General features: G+C 38.9%; 1 protein-coding gene and 1 pseudogene across 2 annotated transcripts in view; one reads left to right on the top strand and one right to left on the bottom strand.

Moving 5' to 3' along the window:
* LOC139456410 (Na(+)/citrate cotransporter-like) overlaps positions 1-26898 on the bottom strand; it is a 176748-nt gene that overhangs the window by 65518 nt on the left and 84332 nt on the right. For both annotated transcript variants that reach the window (XM_071238113.1, XM_071238114.1), the window contains one exon: positions 15606-15721. In XM_071238113.1, the coding sequence (XP_071094214.1) occupies positions 15606-15721 (116 nt within the window). The remainder of the gene's footprint in view (positions 1-15605; positions 15722-26898) is intronic.
* On the top strand, positions 19632-25674 carry LOC139456413 (piggyBac transposable element-derived protein 4-like; annotated as a pseudogene).

The raw sequence follows: 26898 nt of genomic DNA, 5'->3' as shown, positions 1-26898 counted from the left end.
CCTAAACCTAAACGATTTGATACTCAGAAATCCAGAGAGTTTCTTCAAAATCTAGATACCACCCAGATAAACAATATCAAAGAAAAAGCACATGCAGCTAGGCTTGATCCAGTTGACCCAGTAAATGTCAATTACATCACTGACGAGGTCGCGCACGTGCTCACGGACGCGGCACGGAAAACTCTTGGAACCCGGGAACATAGGGTATCTATAAAAAAGGAGCGAACATGTAAACCCTGGTTCGGACCAGAATGCTATAATGCTCGTAAGAAATTTCACAAAGCTAAACGACGACTTCGAAAGCACTACTCTGTTTATAATGTTTTTAACGTGTTTTTAAGTTTGAATAAAAAAATTACAAAAAGTGTTTGGACAGACATATAAAGCGGTATAAAGATGAAGTTGGTCAAATGTTTAGAGAGTCATACAAGCACTCCCCTAAAAAGTTTTGGAAAATACTAAACGGTGACAAGACTGACTGCGATAATAATATAGATATTGATGTATTTTACAACTTTTTCAAATCACTTAATGAATCAGAACCAGAGGAAATGGAATCCGAAACATTTAATGATAACATCCAACTTAATTGTGAAACACTAAATAGTAGTATTACAAAAGAAGAAATTAGTGCAGCCATTAAGCGATTGAAACGTTGCAAAGCGTCCGGCGTAGATCTTATAGAAAATGAATATCTAAAAATTGTTGGCTGTGAACTATTAACCCCTTTATTAACTGAACTCTTTAATTTGGTATTTGAAACAAGTACTCTCCCCGAGTCATGGCTGACTGGAATAATTAAACCAATTTACAAAAAGAATTTGGATGTATCGCATCCAAATTTGTATAGACCTATAACTATTCTAAGTTGTTTGGGTAAACTATTTACTAAAATATTGAACAATCGCCTTTCAAATTTCTTAGATGAAAACAATATATTGACTTCAGCCCAAGCTGGATTCAGGAAATCATTTTCGACAGTTGATAACCTATTTGTCATTTATAACCTAATGCAAATATTGAAAAATAAAAAGCAGAAATTGTATTGTGCTTTTATAGACTTCACTAAAGCTTTTGACACAGTTTGGAGGGTAGGTTTGTGGAATAAAATGCAAAACATTGGTATTGAAGGGAGATTTCTAACACTAGTCAGGGCAATGTATAATGGTATAAAATCTCTTGTACAATGTAATAACAATGAATCAGCCTACTTCAACTGCAATATTGGTGTTAGACAGGGAGAAAACGTATCTCCTTTACTGTTTTCAATATTTATTAATGACATTGAAAATCACCTTCTTGACTCTAATTGTAATGGTGTTAAACTAGATTGCTCTGAAGACAACTATATTGAACTATTCATACAACTTTTGATCTCACTGTATGCAGATGATGCCGTTCTATTTGATGAATCGCCGCAAGGATTACAGAAAGGATTAGACTCCTTCGAAATATATCGTGATAGATGGAAATTGTTAGTCAATATCAGCAAAACTAAAATTCTTATCTTTGGGAGTGGACCAGCAAACACATCAAAATTAAATGTTTGTTATAACAACAAACGACTTGATATAGTTGACACATATAACTACCTAGGCATAACATTTCATAGGAATAGAAGACTGGTTACAAGTATTAAAGATCTCGCTGATAGTGCTACAAAAGCTATGTTCAGTCTGTTGAAAAAATCACGAAATATCGATTTGCCATTTGATTGTTTACTGTATGGCTTTGGTACAATGATATTACCTATTCTAATTTATGGGTCCGAAATTTGGTGTTTTGAAAATGTTGAATATCTGGAAAAAATCCATCTAAAATTTCTTCGACTTGTTACAGGATTAAGGAACTCGACCCCTCGTTTTATGCTCTATGGTGAACTCGGCAGATTCCCTATCACGATAAAGATGTACAAACGTCTCATTTCCTTTTGGCATAAATTAACCTACCATAACGGTGTAAATAAACTTTCAAATCTTGTCTATATTTACTTGACCTTGAATAATGAAAAACTAGAAAACCCCTGGTTGTTAAAGGTTAAAGTCATTTTAGATGGAACTGGTTTGACGTATGTATTCAATAGCCCGAGCTCATGTACTACCCAATGGCTAGCTTCACAGGTGGAACAAATACTGAAAGATCAATTTATCCAAAAGTGGAGAAATGATGTTGCCTCGAGCTCAAAAGGACTTTATTATAAATATCTCAAGACGTATCCATATTTGACGCATATCTATCTTTTCCAAAGCGATTCTATATTCCTTTGCTAAGATTTATTACATCTAATCATAATCTACCGATAGAAACTAGCCGCTGGGAGAACCTACCACGATGTGAGAGAACTTGCAATCTTTGTAAATCTTTTTTTATTGCTGATGAATTTCATTACATATTTTACTGTAAAACTCTCTGTGGAGCAAGAAAAACGTACTTACCATCTCTCATAACAAAATATCCAAGTATACCAAACTTTGCTAAATTATTTACAACCAAAGGCGCCAAAGAAATTATTAATCTATCAAAATACCTCTCGAAGGTATTATCTCTTACAAGAACAGTAGAATGTTAACTCCAGCCATCTTGTATAATATCTTGTATTTATTAATTCTGCATTTCATCATTATATATTAGTTAATTTTTCATTTGTCTTTGTATACTGTATATGCTCTTGTACCACCAAACATGGTTTTTGAGAATAAATGAACTTGAACTTGAACTTGAGCAAAATACATCTCGTGCCAATAGTGAGTGAGTGAGTGAGTGAGTGAGTATGGTTTTACGCCGCTTTTAGCAATATTCCAACAATATCACGGCGGGGGACACCAGAAATGGGCTTCACACATTGTAACCATGTCAGGAATCGAACCCGGGTTTTCGGCGTGACGAGCGAACGCTTTAACCACTAGGCTACCCGACTGCCCCTCATACCAATAAATCATTTAGTTCCAGTCAATTTGAATCCACTTTATAAATGCAGTACACATGAGTATGCTATAAAATAATTTATTACTTGATATGTCATTAGTCCGTTTTGACAAAATTGGCGGGAGCCAGAGCATTCTTTGGTGTTCTGAACCCATTCTAGTCCTTGTCAAATAAAGACGCCGCTACGTAATTGACGTGTACAAGGGTGTCCCAGGGCATAGAGCCCTAATAATAAATCGAACGATTACAAAAGGACAATATGATTACCATAATACATACACACACCAAATTTGGTCAAAATCGGACCAGTAGTTTCCGAGTTACAAGTGTTCAAAGGTCTGCTATTCAGAGGTCTGCTGTGCGGCAGCTTGTAGCAGGGTGACAGGATGGGTGGCAGGCTGGGTGGCAGGTCGGGTTGCAGGCCGGTTGGCAGGGGGTCAAATAGTCCGGGGTCAAATAGCTCACTTGTTCATTGAGCTAGTCAAACGGATTAGTGTTCTGACTTCGCCAGGACCCCGGGTTTCTGTCGCATTGCTTAGATAAAGTGCTGAACCTCTTTACGACCTCGTCCATGTTCGAATCCGCAATTGGTTTGGTTGTACCGATGCCGTCTAAAGTAAGGAAACGCTTGCGAGACATCGCCTCTACGACATTGACGTGTCCCAGAACGTCCCGGGATGTTCTGAACCCATTTCACACGCAGTCCATGTTCGAATCTGCATATGGTTTGCTTGTACCAACGCCGTCAAATGTAAGGAAACGCTTGCGAGACATCGCCTCTACGACATTGACGTGTCCCAGAACGTCCCGGGATGTTCTGAACCCATTTCACACGCAGTCCATGTTCGAATCTGCATATGGTTTGCTTGTACCAACGCCGTCAAATGTAAGGAAACGCTTGCGAGACATCGCCTCTACGACATTGACGTGTCCCAGAACGTCCCGGGATGTTCTGAACCCATTTCACACGCAGTCCATGTTCGAATCTGCATATGGTTTGCTTGTACCAACACCGTCAAATGCAAGGAACCGCTTGCATGACATCACCACGTGTGTCCCAGTGAGTTCTTAACCCATTTCCGACCTCGAATCCTCGTGTTCGAATCCTTACATGGTTTGCTTGTGCCAACGCCTTCCAATGTATGCAGCGCGTGTGGCACATCGCCGCTATGAAATTGATGGCTCCAGGGCATACCAGGATCTTCTAAACCCATTTCTGGCTTCGACCATGTTCGAATCCTCAAATGGTTTCCTTGAACCAACTCCATCAAAATATAGTCATTAGTGTTCCAGGGTGTTCCAGGCTGGACATCACCACAAGAAACTGGCCTGTTCTGGGGGTGTCGGGGGGCATGGGTGGTACGGTAGCATTTTGCAATTGGGAAATAAAGTAGCAAGTCAGGGAGCCTTACCACCCGATCTAGAAAATTGCCCCTCAAGACAAGCATGGGTTGCTAAAGACCAATTCTAACCCTCATCTTCAAGGGTAGTCGACAGTCAAAGGGAGATAATCCTACCTACCTAGATTTACGAGTGCTTCATTCAGTATTTGCACTCAAATCTGTTTTTAAATATTGCAACCAAGCATTGTTACTTTTAGCACACAGCCAAGAACTAAAAATGAGGTTCATATGACTAAAAAACTTAATGTAAAGTCTCAGTTGTTTCTGTGAAGAACCTAATAAGATATGATCTTTAAAGTAAAAGTCTGCGAAAAAAATGATCAAAATCAAAATCCAATGTGACCTCAACTAAAAATGATAACCCAAGACGGATATCAACAGTCTGATGTGTTGTGTATGGAGACAAGTTCCAGAAAGTTTGGAAGCATTTCATTAAGTGGATTCAGAGTTCTATGCTTTTGAAGATATGTACCCCCCAAAACACCGTGAAAACCTTGAAATCAATATGGCTGCCAAACCACGTGACCAATTGCCAAAGTCAAAGAACAAAAAGTGTCAAGCACCTAAAGCAGCAGACACATGCCAATTTTGAAAGTAATCGGACCAGCAGTTGGGGAGCAATAGGCCGACTTAAATGTTAAAAAAATATTGGTTGTTTTTGTTATCTGCCCTTGGTCTTTGGGCCTACGGCCTTGGGATGTTTGTGATATCTGCTTTTGGGAATCTCTGTGCCAATTCCGAGCTGTAGTTCTTGAGTTATGATTGGAACAAAAAACGCCGGAATAATAATAATGATAAATATAGTTGCAAGCAGCCATGGCGGGCTCCCAATCGTAATTTGTAGTAGCGGATCCTGTTCTCCATTAAAATGTCATTTCATAAAATCGAACTTTGGTTATACAGAGTACTAAAAACCATTGAAACTGAGTTCTTAATGACACTAATCTATTACCATTAAGGCATTTTCTCCTGTTGTTATATAAGTGCATTCCGATATGCGGAAGGATATGTGCACTACTGTGTACGACTATAATACGATTTGGGTTATCAATAGGATATTTCACCGGTCCGTTTTGACAAAGAAAAAATGTCCATTTTGTCTCTGGATTTGTTTAGGATGGATAATACCAGCATGCAGGGATGTTTGTGACTTGTTATTGTAATTTGCAGGAAATGGATGCTGACATTTGACACGTGCAAAGGGATGAGATGGCTTGGGACATTTAACAGTAACAACACATGTCGGTTACCTCTTGTCGTGTTTCTTGTTGAAGCAATTCAAGCAATCAGAAAAGAAAAGCCCAGTCTTTCAAGCTTTTGTGATCAAAGTTTATAAGAAGATTACCTGTAAACGCAATAGAGATCAGTGCACTTAAGTAAGTTAAGAAATGGCCTGGTTTCTAAACGATAATGATATTGGTAAATAATACTTCTTAAAGTTGTCATAATATTAGGAATGTTTCAGAAAACACAATGCAACTTTCAATAATGAACAGGGTCGCATTATAAAAAGGTGAATTCATGGAAATGCAGATATGAGCTTTCACGTGCACCACAAACTAACAAAAAATACGATGTTGATATAGATCCAGCTGACAACATTATTGCTCTCCATGCATCATGTCGTACAATGTGTCTGGTTCTGTTATGCGTTTTCCACACAACTGGTTATGGATCTTGACATTTGACACGTGCTAAGGGATGAGATAGCTTGGGACATTATCTAACAGTAACAACACATGTCAGTGACCTCTTGTCATCTTCTTGTTGAAGCAATTCAACCAATCAGCAATGAAAACCCCAAGTCTTCCAAGCGTTTGTGATCAAAGTTTGAAAGTCGATTAGCTGTAAAGGAGTCAGGAGAAAACGTTCCAAGCATAGCTATGTTCAGGAGAGGAAATGTTTTGATAGACTATTACGCAAGTATAAAAGGGCACATCAGCTCAGTGAGCAACAACGTCTATTAGATAAGTACTGTGACAGTGACTCGCGCAGCTTTTGGAAAGCAATAGGCAAGATTGGTATCAGTAATGATCGAGGGTATGATGTCCCCTGGGAGGTGAAACATGATAGTGGTATATCTACAGATAGAGGTGTAGTCTTGAATACATGGAAAGATGAATACAGTTCTCTATTCCTTGAGAGTACATCTCCTAGTTTTGATGATGGTCACTTCCATAAGATTTGTGATGAGTTGGCAAATAATCAGGTGAGAGTGGACTGCCAGTTTGATACCCGTGACCTAGATTCACCGATTACAGTGTCGGAAGTTGTTCGTGCAGTTGCACGAGCAAAGCGCGGGAAAGCAGTTGGTTTTGACCTACTCCCGGCTGAGGCCCTAAAGAACGATACTTGCATCGATATCTTATTTAGAATGTTTTCCTATTGCTTTGATAACAAGGTATGCCCCGACTCGTGGCGAACAAGTTTGATTAACCCAATTAAAAAAAGTGACACTGATCCCCGCGACCCGTTGGGCTACCGGGGTATTGCTCTCCTGTCCATGCCTTGTAAGATTTATTCTGATATATTAAATTGTCGTTTTAGTAATTGGCTAGAGGTAAATAACATACTGGTAGATGAACAAAACGGATTCCGATCAAAGAGAAATACACAAGAGCACATTTACAACTTATTTACAGTGATAAATAATAGGAAACTATCAAAACAATCGACATTTGTGTGTTACATTGATGCTATGAAAGCTTTTGACAAAATTAATCGTAAATGTCTATGGTATAAACTTATGAAAATTGGTGTTAACGGTAATTTTCTTCAAGCAGTCCAGGCAATGTATGACGATACTTGGCCATGTGTTAGAGTAAATGATCACCACACAGACCGCTTTCCAGTAGGCTCAGGTGTACGCCAAGGGTGTGTTTTATCACCAACTTTGTTCTCTGTATTCATAAATGATTTAGCTGCTGAAATTAATAGCTTACACTGCGGTATCCACCTGGACACTGACATGCTGAGTATCTTAATGTATGCTGACGATGTTGCTCTCGTAGCACGTGACGACCACTCTTTACAGCGGATGTTAGACTGTGTAGCAAACTGGTGCGGACGCTGGCGCTTACTTGTCAACAACAAGAAAACTAAAATTGTGCACTATCGTCCCAGTTACAGTAAAATGTCCGATTTTGTTTTTACAATTGGGTCTGATCAGGTTGAAAGTACTCACGCTTGTAAATACCTAGGTGTTTGGCTACAGGAACATCTTGATTTGAATTTTACAGTTAAAGAAATAGCTAAATCTGCAAATAGGGCACTTGCTGTTATAATTTGTAAATTCAAAGCAGCTTGTGGTTTAGCTTATAACATTTTTACAACTTTGTACAATAACTTGGTCCAGCATATATTATCCTATGGATCGGCAATTTGGGGAACTAAGGAATTTAGCTGTATAAATGCCGTCCAAAACCGAGCGTGTAGATTTTTTTTAGCGGTCGGTAGAAAGACTCCAAATTTGGCTGTCCGTGGTGAAATGTGCTGGACATCCTCATTTACAAAACAAAAAATTGAAATTCTTCGGTTCTGGCGCAGTTTGCATGCTGCAGATCAATCCCGAATGCTGAGTATTATTTGCAAATGGTCAGTAAAATTCCGTAGATCCTGGAATAATACAGTTTTCAACTACTTTGTCAGTTTACATTTACCAATTTATGATCTAAACAATATTTCTACTGAAGAGTTTAACTTGTTTAAAGTATGTCTGTTATCCTTAGACCATTCTGATTGGTTACATGGACTCTGAAACGATACGGGCCAGGTAAATGGTAATAAGTTACGTACAAACATATTATTTAAAGATTCTTTATCAGTAGAACCCTGTGTCATCAATAAACATGAACAGATGTCAGCGCAGTATATTAAGTAAGTTTCGCTGCGGCTCACTGCCATTAGAAATAGAATTGGGAAGATTCACCCGCCCCAAAACACCGCTTATTGAACGTATGTGTAAATTCTGTAATTGCAATGCTGTTGAGGATGAAATACACTTTTTTGCTGAATGTTCTCTCTATACAGATTTACGCTATGATTTATGGAATTTAGCTTCTCAATCAACTCCAAACTTTATACAGATGTCCGCTGCCGATCAGACCGTGTTCTTTATGCGGAACAATAAGGTGGTCAGACCCATAGCCGCGCTTCTTCATCACATGTATGAGCGAAGACAACTGTGTCTTTCGTCTCTACCAACCTAGTTCCATGTATCTTAGTATCAGAATGTTCTGATAACTGGTGATAACTTGTGATAACTCATTTTTATGCATATGTATGTACAGTGATATTTCTCATTTTTACTCATATGTATGTGACGTCCTGCATGTCTCGTAGGCCATAATGGCCGGACACTGTACACACTATTTGTGTATTTTTATTGCCACTGCTGTACACTGTGTGACACGAAAATAAAATAATTTTCTTCTTCTTCTGTAAACACAAATGAGATCATAACACTTAAGTAAGTAAAGAAAGGGACTGGTTTCTTAACAATAATGATATTGGTAAATAATACTCCTTTAAGTTGGCATTATATCTGGGATCTTTCAGAAAAAATGGAATTATCAATAATGAACAGTTTCGTATCATAAAAGGGTAATTTGATAGTGCGGAAATCCGTTCCAAGGAAAAACAAAGCATTTTATAAAGACAACAAAACATGTTTTACAACAATCCTTTCAGACAGGCAGCAACTGGATGGATCTACCGTGCAAGTACGCGAAACTGTGCACTTTCCACTGGCAGAGTGTACTACAAACAGCGTGAAGAGAATCTATACAGAAACAGACTATAGAAATCTAGAGCACACTCATACCATGTTAAAATGTCACTTCTACCGTCGAAACATCGAGTGAACGGATTAGCCCTCTGTTAATACCTTTAGTTGTGGTAATACAATACACTTTAATTAGCACACTACAGCGCTACTGCTATCTTGCTATACCGTTACCGTGGCTCTCGCTCCAATATGCAATCGACTGACCCATCCTCAAGGTGGCACGCTGCGAGGTCAATAAACATCCGTTGTATATTGTGAATTCAGACATGAGCTTCCACAAAACAAAAACTACGATGTCGATACATTATACCAAGTTGTTCACGTTAATCTATTTCTATAGTCCGTTTCTACCTGTGTTGTTATACGTGAATTATGTATCATTTCTCTCTCCGTCGTCTTGTATGCGAAGTGACTACAATTAGGCTTCGTAACAGCCAATCTCACTCTACAAATAAACACGAAATTCGGCCGAAATTGGACCAGTAGTTCCCGACTTACAGGTGTTTAGAGTTCTGCTATTTGGCAAATTTACGACAGGGGGCCGAAGAGTACCATTTTTAACACTCTGTAGTTTCGTTTTCCGTTGAGCTACAGACAAACGGTTTGGTGTTCTGGAATCGCCAGGACTTGGGCTATCAGGAAAATGAAAGACTTTTGACCTGAGTATTTTTTTCTCGGAAGTTTTTAGTATGGTACTTGGACACAAAGTATTGAAAGTTTGGAAGCTTTTGAGCTGGTAGTTTGAGCTGAGCAGATTTTGAGAGACAAGTACTGACAAAAAATGGTGAAAGAAAGTGCCAAATCCAATATGGCTGCTAAACGGTGCGTTGTAGCTACCATGGTCCCGCAGTACAAAATGATGGGCATCTGATTGCGCAGCCCCATGGCAAATCTGGAAGTCATTGGACATTTAGTTTCGAAGATAAATGCTGCTGAAGTTAAAACTTTGATGAGTTATCTGCCCTTAGCCATCGGGTCTATGGCCTTGGATTTTTGCTGGTTTCTGCGTCACGTTGGTGCCGATGTTGCTGTCTATTTTGGCCACTGGTTGTTTTTGCAGGTCTCGTACAAAAAACGGCGGAATAACAATAATAATAATAATAATAATAATAATAATAATAATAAACACAACGATTACAATAGGGCTCTACAGCCTTTCAGGCTTGGAGCCCTAAGAAATCGAACGATTACAATAGGGCTCTTGCCTTTTAGGCAGGGAGCCCTAATAATAATAATAATGATAATAATAATAATAATAATAATAAATCGAACGATCACAATAGGTCTCTTGCCTTTCAGGCATTGAGACCTAATAATAATAATAACAATAATAATAATAAAAATCAAAATAATAGACACTAATTAATACTAATAACAAGAGAACATAGAATAGACAGTTGGTACCAGAACACAGACATCTGCTTCCGAAGCTATCTGAAGGACAAATAGAAGTGTTTCATCTTGCCACGTCACTCCAACCAACACGCGACATTCGTGTCAACTCGGAGGTTGCAATGAACGCGTATCTAAATTCACTACTGTTCTACTAATAGAGGGTCTGATTCCCGTAGCATGCTTAGTTTTTGGGTGCCATTGTACCCATCTGTCAAACTAAGTTCACCATGTTTTTTTAGCTTGCTTAAACCATTACCTAACATTATTTCTTGGTGTGCTCGTAAAAATTTACTGCGGTCACCCCGAAATACAAAATGGCGTCCACGATGGCCGCCCAAGTGGGAAAATTTCTCAATGCACTCATTACTCTGTCAAAACAATAACAAGTCAGCTTTTTCAAAATCAGAAATGCATTTATAGGTGCACATAAACATTTTTAATGCAAGATAATTCAGAATTCTGCAAAAAATAGAACTTTTATAAAGTTAAATAATGAATTTTGTAGAAAAAATGCAACATATTTACATATCTGAGATTAGACTCAAACTCGAAGGAAAATTGTTTTTAAATCAAAGTCCATTTTCATGATGTCAAAATGTTTTACACTAACTAGTATTGTATTTGATTCAGTAAATGATGTTTGAAGAGCTTTAATGAATTCAGATGCATCATTTTCAGTTGATTCAGATATCACTGTCTGTGTCTGAAGATGAGTTTGACTTCATGTCTGAATCATGGATATCGCCATCAGTTATGTATTTCAACTGAAGAATCTTCCGAAGGGAGTATGTCCACTACAGCACCAGTGTTTCTTGACTTGTTCTGGCATCCTGAGACACAAGATCACAGTCCTGTACATTTCTGACTGTTCTTCACACATCCACACCTCTTTGTTCGGCAATCAGATTTGCAGCTGCAGCAGGTCATTGCTAGGACTCATGACGGTGCTGGTTGTACATCCATCCATTCAATTTCCAACTTTGTATCTGCCACAAATCATCCATGTCCATTTGGAGAAGGTGGTTGTTGGTCCTGTTTCAGACGATTTCTGGAGAGGAATGCTTGGTAATTAGCACGCTGTACTTTCTTTCTCAGAACATTCTGGCATGGAGGCAGTTTCTCTGGATATGATGTACCTGATCCAAACATGATTGTCCGCAGTGTATTTACACTGTATGTCAAAACCGGATTCAGATGTTTGGTTCTGGAATTGAAGCTGTAGAAGATGCAAGTTGCTGCTTCACACGATTCCAATAGATCGCCAGCTACTTCTCAGCTCTTTCCAAGTGAAGCCATTGCATTGCAGAAGATTGCATCATTTTGAAGAAGCCAGAGTATGCCCATTTTTCCTCGTCCCTTGAAGGCACTAGTACTGTCGCAACCAGTGAAAGGATGAACTCCTATAAGACCTTCACATGCATCTTCTCCAAGAGTCCTTCCAATTCTTTTAAGATCCAGATAACGTGCTTTTGATCCAGAACCAGTGAAGAAAAGGCACTTCGATTTGTTCCATTCCAGTCCACACGCAGCTTTTGCTAACACCTTGACATTTGTGTCCGGTGAGTGAATGATAACAACATCAGGTTCGGGAGTTTCATGTGATGCATAGTTTGCGTGAAGAATAAGCCTCTGATCAGCTTCTTCCATCCTGTATATCAACTCTTGAATTTCTTGGCATTCCATCCGTCCAGAGGACACACTGAAGGCATAACATGTATTTTCTGTTGTTGCAAACAGGGTATGATCGCCAATTATGGATGCATACTTGTGACTCTTCCATTCATTCTTGATCCCGGCTGTTTATTGTAGTTGCAAAGCTTCCTTCTGCAGACAGCAAGCGAGACTCATGTTAAGCATTCTTAATTGACATTTCTGGATATATATCTGCTACCCAATGCACAGATGCAGTACTGCTTGTTGAAACATGTCTCAGGATCATTCTCATTATGGCTTCAGCCAGGTCACCAAATGTGGCATTCTTAGCAAGTTTCAATTGCTGAATCTGTGCCATAGCATCTAAAATGATGGCTTGGTGTGTCCTTCGGCAGGGAGTCTCTTCTTGTTGAGTTATCTTTTCTAATTCGTGGATGAGTACAGACTTTGATGTCTTAGCCAATTATCCTTCAGCAGTTGCTAGAGAATATGGCAAAGGCCCGAGTGGAAATGCCATAACTTCATCTATTGATAAACCTCTCTCCACAGCTATGACAGTCATCTTGAGTATTTCTGAGTCTTGTTGTTTGACTTTTTACTGTTGTTTTCTTTTTCTTTGTCATTAGGGCAAAGTTCTGCAGAGCAAGTTTTGGCCATGCATCATAGAAACTCTTCTTTACCTGAGTTGTAGGAGTTTCTGTCTGAATTGAACTCAGCGTTGGAACATCCTCATCTGATGAAGAAGTTGAAGAACAGGTTTCTTCTAATCTCTCCTTCACAAAGGTCATAAGCGCAGATTGTCCTTTATTATGGACATGAAGCATATCTCTTGCAACTTCTTCAGTGGCTTGTCTACCAGATGAGATGTGACAAAGTGGTCCTTTACCTTCAAATGGATTGTTCCATTTTGTTATTGTGTTCATGATGTGCTGCACTTTCTCTTCATCCTCTCTTACCCGTATCTTGCCTGCATCATCAGCAATGAAGGGTTTGTCTTTCTCATCCCCAGTCAGAGAAGTGCAACGTCTCATAAAGTCAGCTCTCTGAGTTGACAGGATTTCCCATTTCCGTGTTGCTGCTGGTTTCATGCTGATATCTGCTACACCTCCTGGAGCCTTAGAATCTCTGTTAACAGCCATTTCAGTTTCTTGGTCAGCAGGAACTCCGCCAAATGGGTTATTTTGACTCTTCTGGATGGTGAAGAGGGATCCATTAAGAAGCTGCTCTTGGCAATCTGGGTGTGTGTTTTCAAGGTTCAGCATCATGAGCAAGTAGAGAGGTTTGTATCGTCCATATACATTTCTTCCACAGGCAATAAACCAGGGGAGCATTTCCATTTCAGAGTGTAGACATAGTTTCCAGTCACCTGTTCGAGCAGCTCGCACATGCCGCAAGAGTATCCCAACAATTTCGAGATACATTGACCAGAACTTTCCATTTGGTCCAAGAGATTTGATGTATGAGTTGTAGATTGACAACACAAATCTGAAGGTGTCTGAGGTTGTTAGAGTGGCAAGTCTCTCAGCTGACATATCATGACGATTACCATCAATTTCAGACTTTAAGATTTCAAGACATCTTCCATGATCAAGGTGGTTGACAAACGCTGCAAAACGAAGTCTCTCACAAGCTTCAGCAACAAGCGTGTGGGCATAGAACCCACGCTCCCAGTGCTCTCCTTGAAGGACCTTGACAACTGGTCCTTCTGCCAAAATTCCTGCCTCAATGAAGATGTCACGCAGTCCAGCATTACCAAAGAGGAAACCAGCACATGCCATGAACCACATACTGGTATGAAATGGCCCCTGATACAACACAATTCGGTTCATTTCAGGATCAGAATCCCGTTTGCTGTGGATAACTTCTATGGCTTTGGTCCATATTCCCATATCAACTACCACTTGGACAGAACAAGAACCTCTGCCATGATCATCATCCATTGTTTTGTAAGTCACCTCAACTGAACTGGTCAGAAATGTATAGATCACACTATGATCAGGGGGTTTGTGGATGGTTTGGCAGTATCCAATTCTGTGAGGCTCCCTTGGTGTAGAGGGCTGGGTGACGCTGTTAAATCCCTTCCATCCTGGGACAGCTTGCTCTGGTGGTTCCACGTTTTCGCCTAAGTTGAAATCCATTCGGGACAGCTGCCATACCAAAACGACCTCCTTAGCCTTGTTTGCACTTTTTGATTCCAGTGTAGTCAGCAGTTGAGCAGCATTATTATATCGAGGAGGTTCGGGTCTTTTGCTGATGATGCATGATAGAAGATTATCCTCAGAGACAGATATGGATTTGCGTCCAGTTCGGGGGCGATTTTGTACTCCAGTGGAGTCTGTTTGTCCTTGGCAACAATCCTGAGACAGCACTTCCTGTACTACTTGCAAGACAACTGTTTATAGTAGTGATTATAAGCATAACCACTTTAAATGTTTGGGGTTTTTTATTGGTTTTTTTTTAACTGTTCAATGACGTTATCCATTGAATATACTAAATGCATGTATTGGTTTACAGTGCAGAAGATATTTTTATGATGCTATGCTTTTTTATTTCTCACCCTTATTGACAGATGAATTCCATATTTTTGGTCATTATTTTTAGTTTTATGAAACCTAATATACCTTTAATGAATATTTACTGAGCCAAAAGTGGTTGATTTGTATTATCCTATTCCAAATTGAAGTTCTGATTGGTATATCCATAAAAAAAATACCTCGTTTTCGATTAAAGAATATCATTAATTTGAACTTGGCATCCATTTGGAACTAGTAATTCCGTTCTTAAATGTTAAATTTGGTGCCCAAACAAAATGTATATATTACACATCAGCTGTTGATGGTCAGTAGTGATTTATGATTAATATTTGATGACCAAATAGGATATATAGTGAAGTTAATAGGTTAGGTAGAAAAGTGGAGGCCATCTTGGCGGACATCTTGGATTTCAGGGTGACCGCAGTGAAAAAAATTGAGCACACCAAAAAAAAATTCTTTCTCATCACATAATCTATCAATCTAAACAGGTGAACTTAGTTTGTAAAGCGGGTACAATGGGAGTGTCAGATATGAGTGACAGACCTTCGCTTATACTGCCGGCTGGTCACAATGGCTAGTCTGAAATCCGGTCCCGTGTTACACGCATGGCACACGCGTGGGTCACTCGTTGCACACGCGTGTTCAATGGGTGCTCAACCCGTTTAGCACGCGTGTGAGTGGCATGAACATCTGGGCAGTTGTGTATGTCAACAATGTGTCTTTTAGCGTGGTATATTTAACCTTATACCTTAACCTTGTATTTATATTCATTTGAATGTTGTACGCATCGTTGTCGTTTTGGCATTATTTATATTGTAAACTTTGTATGATGATGAAAGCGAGAAAATCCACAACTGTAACGCCTGTGTGGTTATCGGGACTATTCTGATGATGGGAGTAAGGACTTACCATTTAGGTTGAGGACCAACGAGCGATAACGTCCTCAGTGCAATACGTTTATGCAGTTTCCAGCGTTCTACAGCAACTGCGACGATGAGACTCCCCATGAACAACATGAGCGTATCCTGAGAGACACAAAAAATGAATATTGAAATAGACACAGAGAATTCAAGAAAGACAAAACATGTAGATTAATGGACTACAGCAAATCCTTCGACATGGTATCAACACGTCCCATTTTTATTCTGGAAACCCAATAGCCAACTCTACGGTCTTTACCCAGTCTCGGTCAAAGGTATTTACATAATTAAACATGCTGTTTTCATGGGAACATACCAAGGAAGAAAAAATGAAAAAAGAATTGTTCAAAAACTCAATATTTACACTATGTCGCCCATGGGTAAGCCCATGGGCGAGACTATGTTCCTTTTCTTAAAACTCATGTTTTTGTTTCGCAAATACATAAATGTATTTCTTTCAAGTATCATGACACAAAATTTAACTCATTCTAACTTAATTCAACGATTTCATAGCGATATTGAAAATATTTCGCCCATGGGCGAGAATATTTTCCTTTGCTCAAAACTCATGCATTTGTTTCGCAAATACATAAATGTATTTCTTTCAAATATCATGACACAAAATTTAACTCATTTTAACTTAATTCAACCATTTTATAGCGTTTTTGAAATATTTCGCCCATGGGCGAGAATATTTCCTTTTGCTCAAAACTCGTGGTTTTGTTTCGCAAATACATAAAGGTGTTCTTAGAAGTTTCATGAAAAATTTTTTAACTCATTTTAACTTAATTCAACTATTTTACAGCGTTATTAAAATATTTCGCCCATGTTGTCGTCAGTCCCTGTAAAGCATCAACAAATTGTGTACAAGGTATATTGTATCATGTGAAATATACTTTATATTATATCATTACATTACTATTTAAAAAGGGCCTTTGGTTGGATGTTTCCCTTTATAAAAGTTTTACAGATTTCACCTTTTTTACATATTGTAACGATCTTTAATGAACCCGGCCTTACCTCTCAAAACGTTTTGACAGTTTATCATACGAATTCATGAGCTTGTACACCAATTCATTGGCGATATTTTCCACAACATTAAAGTTTAGTTGGTTTCTTTTTCATTTCCCATTTTATGTCTCGGTGATACATCACACTGGGCAATTATTGGGTGAATATTGTGACACGAAAGCAACTTTTACACACATTGCCACTTTTGGTATGAAAATGGTAACAGTAAAGAAAAACGCAACAGCCTTCTTATGATAATTCTCATATTCTCATTAGTACGTTGCATCTAATTAGAGTGTCGGCCTTATTTACAGGCGATTCTACAATACCTGCTCTCGATCAATTTACAATCTGCCACACCACGCGTGAATAAACAGTTATGCAGGTGTTGGTGTGGGCAAATATACTGCACCAAATTAAAAACTTCACAATCCTAAAATTTTAACATTTTGACCAGTTATCATTGTGGGCCCTTATTGTGTATTTAAACAGAAATGGCCACGTATTGTCTTCAGATAACACCCGTTTTTGTGCAGGTGAATCGATCAAAATCATGTGCACAGCAATATAGTGGCAAAAGTGTTTTTTCACGTGCAACTGGTCACATGGCCATAATACCGCACGTGTTTTCAGCCATACTTGTTAGCAGTCATTAACAAAAAAAGAAAAACACAAGAAAACAAGTCTTTACGGCCATTTGTCATGCCACGCCTTTCAAATGTGCAACGTGAACGTCCGTAGCTGAAGTCGCAAGGACGATGGGTTGTAGTCGACGGACTGTTTAGGATTTACAGACGCGTCTACAGCAAACGGGTACCAACGCTGATCGCCCTCGGCCAGGTCGACCACGTGTGACGTCACATGCAGAGGATCGTCAGATTGTCTTACGTCACCTCCGTAACCGATTTTTGACGGCTACATCAACCAGAAATGAACTGTTTAGGGGTAGACTGAGAACTGCTCACCTTCAAGCACGACGGCCATACTGCGGGCCGATTCTGATTCAATTACACAGACGTCAACGCCAATTGTGGGCACAGCGACACTTACGATCGACTAAGAGGAATTGGAATCAAGTCTTCTTCAGTGATGAATCCCGATTTAATCTTCGATTTGCCCATGGTAGGGCGAGGGTGTGGAGGCACCGTCATGAACCTTACGCTCAGTGTTGTGTACAGGAAGTTGACGACAGATTTCGAGGCGGAAGTGTCATGGTGTGGGGTGCTTACTGTGGCAATGCACGTTCCAGGCTTCTTGTCATCCGTGGTAACCTCAACACTGCTGCTTACCGCGACCAGGTACTGGCACCAGAACTTCTGCCTTTTATGGCAGCACATGGACCCGGTTTGATCTTCCAACACGACAATGCCAGACCCCACACAGCAATTTTGACAAGGAATTTCAACGTCATGGACTGGCCGTCAATGTCTCCCGACCTCAATCCCATCGAACACGTCTGTGATGCTCTTGGCAGAAGTCTGCGCACTGTCCACAACCAACCACAGAATTTGCAAGATCTCGACACCATTTTGCAGCAACAATGGCGTCGTCTTCCCAATCAGGTGTTCACAAGCATCACAAGGTCCATGCGGAGGCGTTAGGTGGCAGTTGTCAACGCACATGGTGGCCATACACGCTACTGAACTTGTGTGCCATCAGATTCTCGTGCTTAGGACTTGTTGATGTTATTACCGAATACCGTAGGTGCTTGGAACAAATTATGGTTACCACCGTTAATTAAAATCCTTCTTTGGACATTAATGATTAAAAGTTACCTCCTCTACATTTGTCCGTTTTATATCATATATGGGATTACTTTTAGAAATGTGAAGTTTTCAATTTCACTCAGTATACCTAGCCTGTATATGTATATTTTGTGGTGGATACACGTATTACATATTTTCCTTGATATGCGGATATATATGGTGGCCGAGAGGGGACATCGCTTTCTCGCTTTCTCGCTATATCGCTTTCTCGCTCTATCGCTTTATCGCTTTATTGCTTTCTCGCGGTTAAGCAGTATCCCCTCTTGACCACGATAGGGGCCGCATGTGATATCTGCTGCAATTGGGAGGTAATGTTGAACTTTTCTCACTGTTTACTTAAAACATAATTTAACTGTAGAGACGTAGGTGATTTTAAAACAATCAACAGACTTTTGCGTAAAATGTAATTGATTTATTGATGGTCCTATTCAGTTGTATGTGACCATCACGCCGAAAGCGCGTGGCAGATCATGGCAATACGCTCTAAATAAATCAGGTTAAAATCTAAATATATACTTTTCAAAAGAAGTTAAGAAGACTATGGTTAATTAGTCATGGCTGATTGTTTTGCAAAAATAAAATCTTATAATTGTTGGTGTTCTATAACTTGTTTTCGGTAGTATATGATGATACAGTGTGTCATAAGGTTGTCCGTAAATGTTCTTTTTGACATTTGATGTATGTTTAACTTTAATTGTGTTTCTTGTCTTGTGCAAATCTACAAATATATGTATTTGCATATAGTAATTTGATAAACACCGCTGTGAGTGAGTGAGTGAGAATGGTTTCACGTCGCTTTTAACAATAATCCAGTAATATCACGGGGAACACCAGAAATGGGCTTCACACATTGTACCCATGCGGGGATTAATCGAACTGGGTCTTCGGGTTGACGATCGAACGCTTTAACCACTAGGCTACCCCACTGCCCCCATCGCTGTGGCGTTATCACAGTTGATGTGTGTACTTGTGTAAACTACACATATGGAGAGACATAATAATTAGTGGGGTCGCATAGTTAAGGTTGATAACAATATAAAATGCATTACTATGATTATCTATAACATATATTAATCTAATTTGTGAAAGCCAGTATGAAACAAATTTGTTTAAGTGGGAGGTTAGGCACCCTACCACAGTTCAGTGGATTTGCCTCCCTTACACCAGTGTGTTGGTAATCGTAAACCGATCACGTGACGCACGTGACTGCATCAAGCCTCTTTCTGCGTACACCAGCAAGAAGCCAAACGCGAATTTCATAGGCAACATATTATTTATTGTCTTAGTGTAGTGTCTTGTCCGTACGTTGGTGAGAAGAACGATGTCAGGTCGGAGATCGAGGAAGCGGAATATCCAAGCACCCAGCGACCGGAGATCATCGCGGAAATCGGCTCGAGTCAACAAACCAACGAATCGAAGTTCTCAGCCCGGCGATGCAGACAACATGGCGTAAACTACCGTCTCTCGGTTACTGAGCCCGTCGACGCGAGGAATGGATCAGGTGATGTATTACCTCATGTTTTCAATAATGATGCACGGTCTCATGTAGTGATAGGCTTAGATACCCCAACTATCCCACAAGTACAGTCGGTAAATCACAACACACGCTCTCGCATCTGTTGCCATTGACAACGATACGCTTAACCCTCTGGATGCCATTTGGACATAAATGTCCCTACACAAAACGCAGTTGCTGTGCCAGAGGGACATATATGTCCTTCTGAAACATCATGTTAAAAGAATTGAAATAAAATATTTTTGGATTACCCCAAGCCCATAGCAATTGCAACATTGCAAAAAGCAGTAAATTTCCAACACATCTGTGTCATTTTCACAACTCTACAGTAAATAAATTACGCATATGGAGTTAGTCAAGATCCCCTTGTTTACACTTTCGTTCAAATGTGCCGCCATTGAAATATTTTTTCATTTCGAACAAATTGCACCGACTGACTGAAAATACACATGTGGAGGAATGTTTGAAACCTTCATAAATATTTTGGTTGAAAGATTGAAAATGGTCAAATACCTACGCATCTATGTATTAATTAGCTAATGAAACCAACTAAATGCCCAGTTTATCGATGGTGAATGGAGTGTATATTTTTTTTTTACAGTATTTGTTCAAGGCCTTGTTCATCACATTCATGTCAAAGCGTATGAAAAACATTCATACAGTTATACATACCTACTGACATCTGTAAAAAACAGTCTGTGTGAAAATGTGCCACTTCTCATATTCATATGTATACTTAGAAATTCCATTCATGCTTCCTAAACCTCAAATTCTGCAAAAACACAGAAAAGGTACCGCAACTTTTTAGCCGAAACTAAAACAAAATGGCGACCGAAGTTGAAGGTCGCTTAGCGGTACTTTTCATGAGAGAAAAAAAGTCGAGAGCATGTCTCCCAGAAGAAACGAAAACGCACATGATAAACATTGACACACCCTTTTGGGTCTGTGTTGTTCATGCTTTGTGACTGATTATATGTAAGTCACGTTTTCGTATGTTTAATGAGGCGTGTCAATTTATTAAAAGACGTTGAAAAGTAGGTTGGTAGCAACGGCACATAGGATCTTATGCAGTGTCGAATATATTTATTATTTATTGATTATATAAGTATATAAACAAGAACTATTTGATGTTGAAGTATGAACGTGTAAATGTCAGTTAAAATTACTTGAATACCGGTCCCCGATGAATCTATATATTTATTATTAGTTCGTTTTTCTAAATATAAATAGCTAGCTCTTTGACAGTAGAATTCATTACTAAATTATTAATTATCTTTCGTTTAATTTCAGTATGTAAATTTTGCATTCATGCGGTTTGTTATTGTTAAATACCTTATTATTATTGCAAGACTAAGTTTTTTTATTTCACGAAAACAAATGAAGCTGTTACGGTTATCGACAGTTTGGTTTCAATCATCCACCATAACGGGGTTGGCAAGAGCGGCAAATTTCCGATTGTTCGTCTGGAACGAAATACCGTGACCCGTGACCTTTGACATGCCACGTCACAGAGGTTACAGGTGGCCGAGTAAAACATAACAAAGTTCGATGTTGAAATCACCAACAGTGTTAAATATGACATCCAATGTAAATATTTATACATTATATGCTTTAATCTTTATCTTCGTGCTTTGTTTATCGAATCAGCGTGATGAACACAAATCAAATATAAAAAAACGTTTGCCTCCCACCGAGAGCATGAATATTCATCGGGATAAAAATAGCCCCATGTGACAGACGACAACATTGCGATCGAAGCTGTCCACCCAACAGCATCATGTCAGCAGTTGGAGTTGGCGACGACAATGATTTGGGGGAGTCGGACATATCCGTCGATTCTCTCGATTCCGACTCCGAGTCCGACTCCCAGGAAGAGATAAGCGGTAAGTAACATTAATTCATTTTCATTAATAATTGAGTAGGTGTACTGTCAGTGCCAAACCAATGGCGGGAATAGGAATTTGTTATGTTTTTGCAATTTTCGAAATTGTATGGCTAGATGTACTCGTGACAGTTGTGATGTTTCAAATGTTAAAAATATCTACCATACCATGATAGACATAGTAGAAACAGCCAACTTCCTTGTTTAGTATTTCAAAATATGAATCTTAGAAATGATTTGAACATGTTGAAAGAAAGGCGCTCATGGTAGTGAAATTTTAACATGTAAGGAATTGTTTCATATTATATTTCACAAGGTTAATTAGATGTTTAGTTATAAATGTGGATATAAGCTGTATGATATTGCGATTATCATTACATGTACATGTATCAAATACGATGATATGTATCAGCATGATTTATAATAATTCATGTGGTCATACATTATGATATATGTTTCAGATTACCATGCTCCTCCTATATGCTATTTCGACCAGCAACTCAGAGGAGGGGATGGAGGTGTTGATTTGTTCGACCTGCTGGTCAGGGAGACAAACAGGTATGCTGAGCAGTACCTGCAGGGCCGCACTCTATCACCGCAGAGCAGGGCTCGGGCGTGGAGACCCGTTGACCGGGAAGAAATGCGGGCATTTCTGGGGCTCTTGTTGGCCATGGGTGTAGTCAGGAAGCCAACCATCGCTTCCTACTGGAATGAGGGGGACAAGAACTGGCTGGCATCAACACCTTCCTTCGGGGGGATCATGCCGAGGAATCGCTTCCAAGTCATCATGCGGTTCCTCCACTGCAACGACAACTCTGTTGCAGTGCCCCGAGGGCAGCCAGATCATGACCCCCTCCACAAGATCAGGCCGGATCTTGATCTTGTGAATGGATCATTCGCAAACTCTCATGGGTATGTTACCTTTTTACTTTCTCCATTCTGATATATCATATGAAAAGTATTTGAATACCATTCATTATGGCACTTATTTCATGTTGCACTGATGTGAGGTTCTAATGAATTAATCACGGTAAATGACAATATGAAAATTACATATACCAAAAGTTATGGATTTGTTACATGTAAATTTTTATTGAAAACTTCTTAAGTAAAAAATAAGATATAAGGATCTATACCAAAACGTCATCTTGACAGTAAATAAATAAGTTGTTATCCATAAATTGTGTCTATTTAGTCATCTATCAACTTCTAAGTAATGCATATCACACAATTTCTCTATTTTCAGGCTGGCCCAGAGTGTTTGTGTTGATGAAAGGATGGTTGGCTTCAAAGGGCGACATCACCTTGTACAGTACATGGCCAACAAGAAAGCACACAGATGGGGGGTGAAGTTGTGGATCCTTGCCGAGGCTACACCCATCAAGTTCGTATCTACAAGGGCCGGAACCTTGGAGGACCACCGCCCAAGGAAGGTCTTGGGCATAGTGTGGTCCTGGACTTGATGGAACCGCATCTCGACAAGGGCCACCACATCATCTGCGACAACTACTTCAGCAGTCCGTCTCTCTGCCATGCTCTATTTGACAGGGGGACATTCTGCACAGGAGTTGTCGCCGTCCGGAGGAAGGGAATGCCGAGCTCTTTCGTTGGGAAAAGACCACCTAGGGGCTCGACAATTGTGAGAAGACAGGGTTCACTGCTGGCAGTGCTCTTTTCAGACAGGAAGGTCTTCACAATCCTTTCTACCATGGGTAGTCCAAGGTAAATTCAAAATATTAAATATACTGCTCAATATCCTGTTTATTGTTCAGCAGCGTTAGAAACTAACAGTTTCAGTCCACTAGTCACATACTAATAACATAAAGCAAAACCCTTAAACTTTGTTAAAGAAGGAACACTTCTATTAGTCCTTATAGGACTAGTGCCAATTTATAATGCTGTTAAGTTAGTATGATTCCTACTCCAAGTGTCCATTTTCTTTCACACATGTTCGCTTTAATGAGTGTCAATTACTTTAAATTTCTCATAAAGATGAAAAGAATATAGAGATTTTATGTGCATGTTTCTGAAAAAATTAATATGAAATATTTTATTTACAGAATGGAGGATGGGCTTAACTAACGGGGCCGGTCTGTCACTCTCCCCTCAGTCGTTAGACTGTACAACACTCTAATGGGGGGAGTTGACCTTGGGGATGAACTCATTGGTGTCTATGATCCCCAAGTCCGCTCCGTGAAGCTGTGGAAGAAAGTTTTAATCAACTTTCTTCTCACAGCATCAGGTAAGAATTATTTTATTTATATGAAATTCAGAATAAAATAATTTGGTAACAAGGAATTTAAGAATAATTTATAATTCTAGACCAATGTCATTACTACCAACTATACGGTCATTATCATGATAATATCAACCAATATGTAACAAATGGCATGAACTGATTACAAGAACAGAATAATTTCGCATCTGGTACCACTTCCACTGTATTTTCATTGTACTGATTAATCAACGTGAACCTTATCGCTTATCTTCTGAACAGCTATTTCATAATGTTTGATTTTAATGTTTCATACTCATTTCATTTCAGTTAATGCCTATCAGACATTCTTGAACACCCATGGTAGAACGACCTCCCGTCTGGACTTCCACATGTCCCTTCTCCACTCACTCGTCGAGAACACTCAGGTGAAGAGGAGGACTGGCAGGCCCAGGACCCAGCCTCCTTCCCGACAACTGACCGGACGTCACTTCATAGAAGTGCTGCCTGAAGGGAAGAGGAAACAGTGTGTTCTCTGCAGAAAGAGACAGAGGGCCATCGATGGTTCCGCAGGAAAGGTCAGGACCTGGTGTCCAGACTGCCACGTTGGCCTCTGTGCACGCTGTTTCCGTCAGTATCACACAGCTGATCACATTGAAGAGTGAAAGGCTGTGTGTACTGGCATATGATGGAACATGACTCATGTTCCATCATATCAACCCTTCAAGCAGTTTCCCCATCTGTGTGCTTCATTGTAAATAACTAGTGAGTGAGTATGACTTACGCCGCACTTGCAATATTCCAGCAACATCGCAGCGAATCTTTGTAAATAGATGATAAATATATTGTATATATGTACTTATTGTAAATGTTTCATATGTGTGTATATATATTAAAGGATGTTTTTGTCAGAGAGTATGACCTAACGCCTTATTTGCAATATAACAGCAACATCATGGCGATTCATTGTAAATAGATCTTGTCTATTGTATATGATTATGTACTTATTGTAAATGAAGTGAGTTTGTCTTATGCCTCTTTTAGCAATATTCCTGCAAAAATATGGCAGTTTAATGTACTTATGTTCATATTATGTTCTCTATTTATTGTACATGTAATTATTGTGTGTATGTAAGGATCTGTTTATGAGTAGGACTTCCCACTGCATCTGCAATATTCCAGCAACAATGCAGCGAATCTTTGTAAATAGATTGTTTATATTGTATATTGGTACTTACTGTAAATACTCTATGTGTATATTTCAGGATATATCTGTGAGAGTATGACTCCATGCTGTATTTGCAATATAGCAGCAACATCTCAGCGATTCATTGTAAATTGATTAAATTATATTAATGATATATATATATATATATACTTACTGAAAATAGAAAATGGATTTGTGTATATATTAAAGGACATGTTGGTGCGTGAGTATGATTCAACGCCACATTAGCAATATTCCAGTTAATTCGTGGCGATTCATTGTATATGGATTATCTTTTGTTCACAATTATGTACTACATGTAAATAGAGTGAGTATGATTAATGCCGCTTTCAGCAGTATTCCAGCAAAGATGCGGCACTTTTTTTTAACTTTATTGTACATAGTTTATATATTATTCACATGTAAATACTGTCAAATAAATATGTATATATTGAGAGATTTGTACATTTGTCTTATATATCTCATTTAAACAGTTACAAGATTTGTTACTGATGATACTTTTCAAAATATTAAATAAAGGACATTAAGGACAGTAAATATAACAGTAAAGACCTTGGAATAAGAATGAAATTTCTAAGTCTTTCCAATTACGGCCATAAGAAAGTGGCTTATGAAAGTGTTGTTGTTCCTCTGGAATTTTAACAAAATATTCAAAAATGTTCACAGATTATTTATGTATGCATTTGTAAGCATACTGTTTAATTATTAATTGATATATATAAATCGATTCTCCAATGTTATCATAACCAATGACTTACATACATCTACACAACAAAAGAAACTTTTTACATCTAGTCCTTATTATGATCAACCCTTAAAAATTGAAAATTTCTTCTTGTCCATATTAAACCTTAACTATTGGTCAGTTTGGCAAGGACTATTGGACAAGTGCCACGTCTTTGCCGTAACATATTCTGATAAAGTTCGCTCAACTGACATAATGTAATCCATAAATTTTAGCGGTAAATGCCACGAGCAAGCGCGGACGTGAGAGAAGACAGCAAGCCGTGAACATATTTGTTACGGCTTGCGCTAATCTGAAATGATGTTCGTTTTTTTCGGGCGGGTAACCTGTGCCTTTTTTTTACAAATTCTTCATAGATTACCTTTTTTTCAAATTCGTCAAACATTAACAGTTATACATAGATCTAGTTTGATTTGTATTAAATGTCCGTTGAAATATACTTCGGATAATGGTATTCATAACAGCTAGTCTACCACATCGCCATGGAATGGAAATCATTCGTTAAAAAGTTCCCGAAAGAAAGATTAATTATCGAGATCAATTTATATTATACTTTGAACATTTCATGAAAAAAATCACATATATCCAACTGACTGTAAAAATGTTAGCTAATACAGTTCCTTTGGGTTTGTGATCAGTGGATCCATGTCTTTAATACTGCTTGATGGTCACTCAGTGGCCGCTGATGTAAGCAGGGACGGAGAGGGAAATCGGGAAAATATGACCAGATCGCAACGTTTGAATCTCTGATGAATCAATGCGTTTATCATCTCCAAATTACGACAGATTGCAGACCATCACTAGAACACTAAGCTATGCTTACAGAATGATGTTCAAATATACTTACTATCTCGGTTGCTGTCAAAGATGTTATAGTAAATCCAAAATCCCAAACACCGCTGAACACGGTCGACGACAT

This window comes from Haliotis cracherodii, unplaced genomic scaffold (assembly GCF_022045235.1).
Source record: "Haliotis cracherodii isolate W230 unplaced genomic scaffold, xgHalCrac1.p SCAF_11, whole genome shotgun sequence".
In the NCBI taxonomy this organism is placed as follows: Eukaryota; Metazoa; Mollusca; class Gastropoda; order Lepetellida; family Haliotidae; genus Haliotis; species Haliotis cracherodii.
The sequence above is the reverse complement of the archived record's forward strand: the minus strand, read 5'-3'. Positions and strand labels throughout refer to the sequence as shown.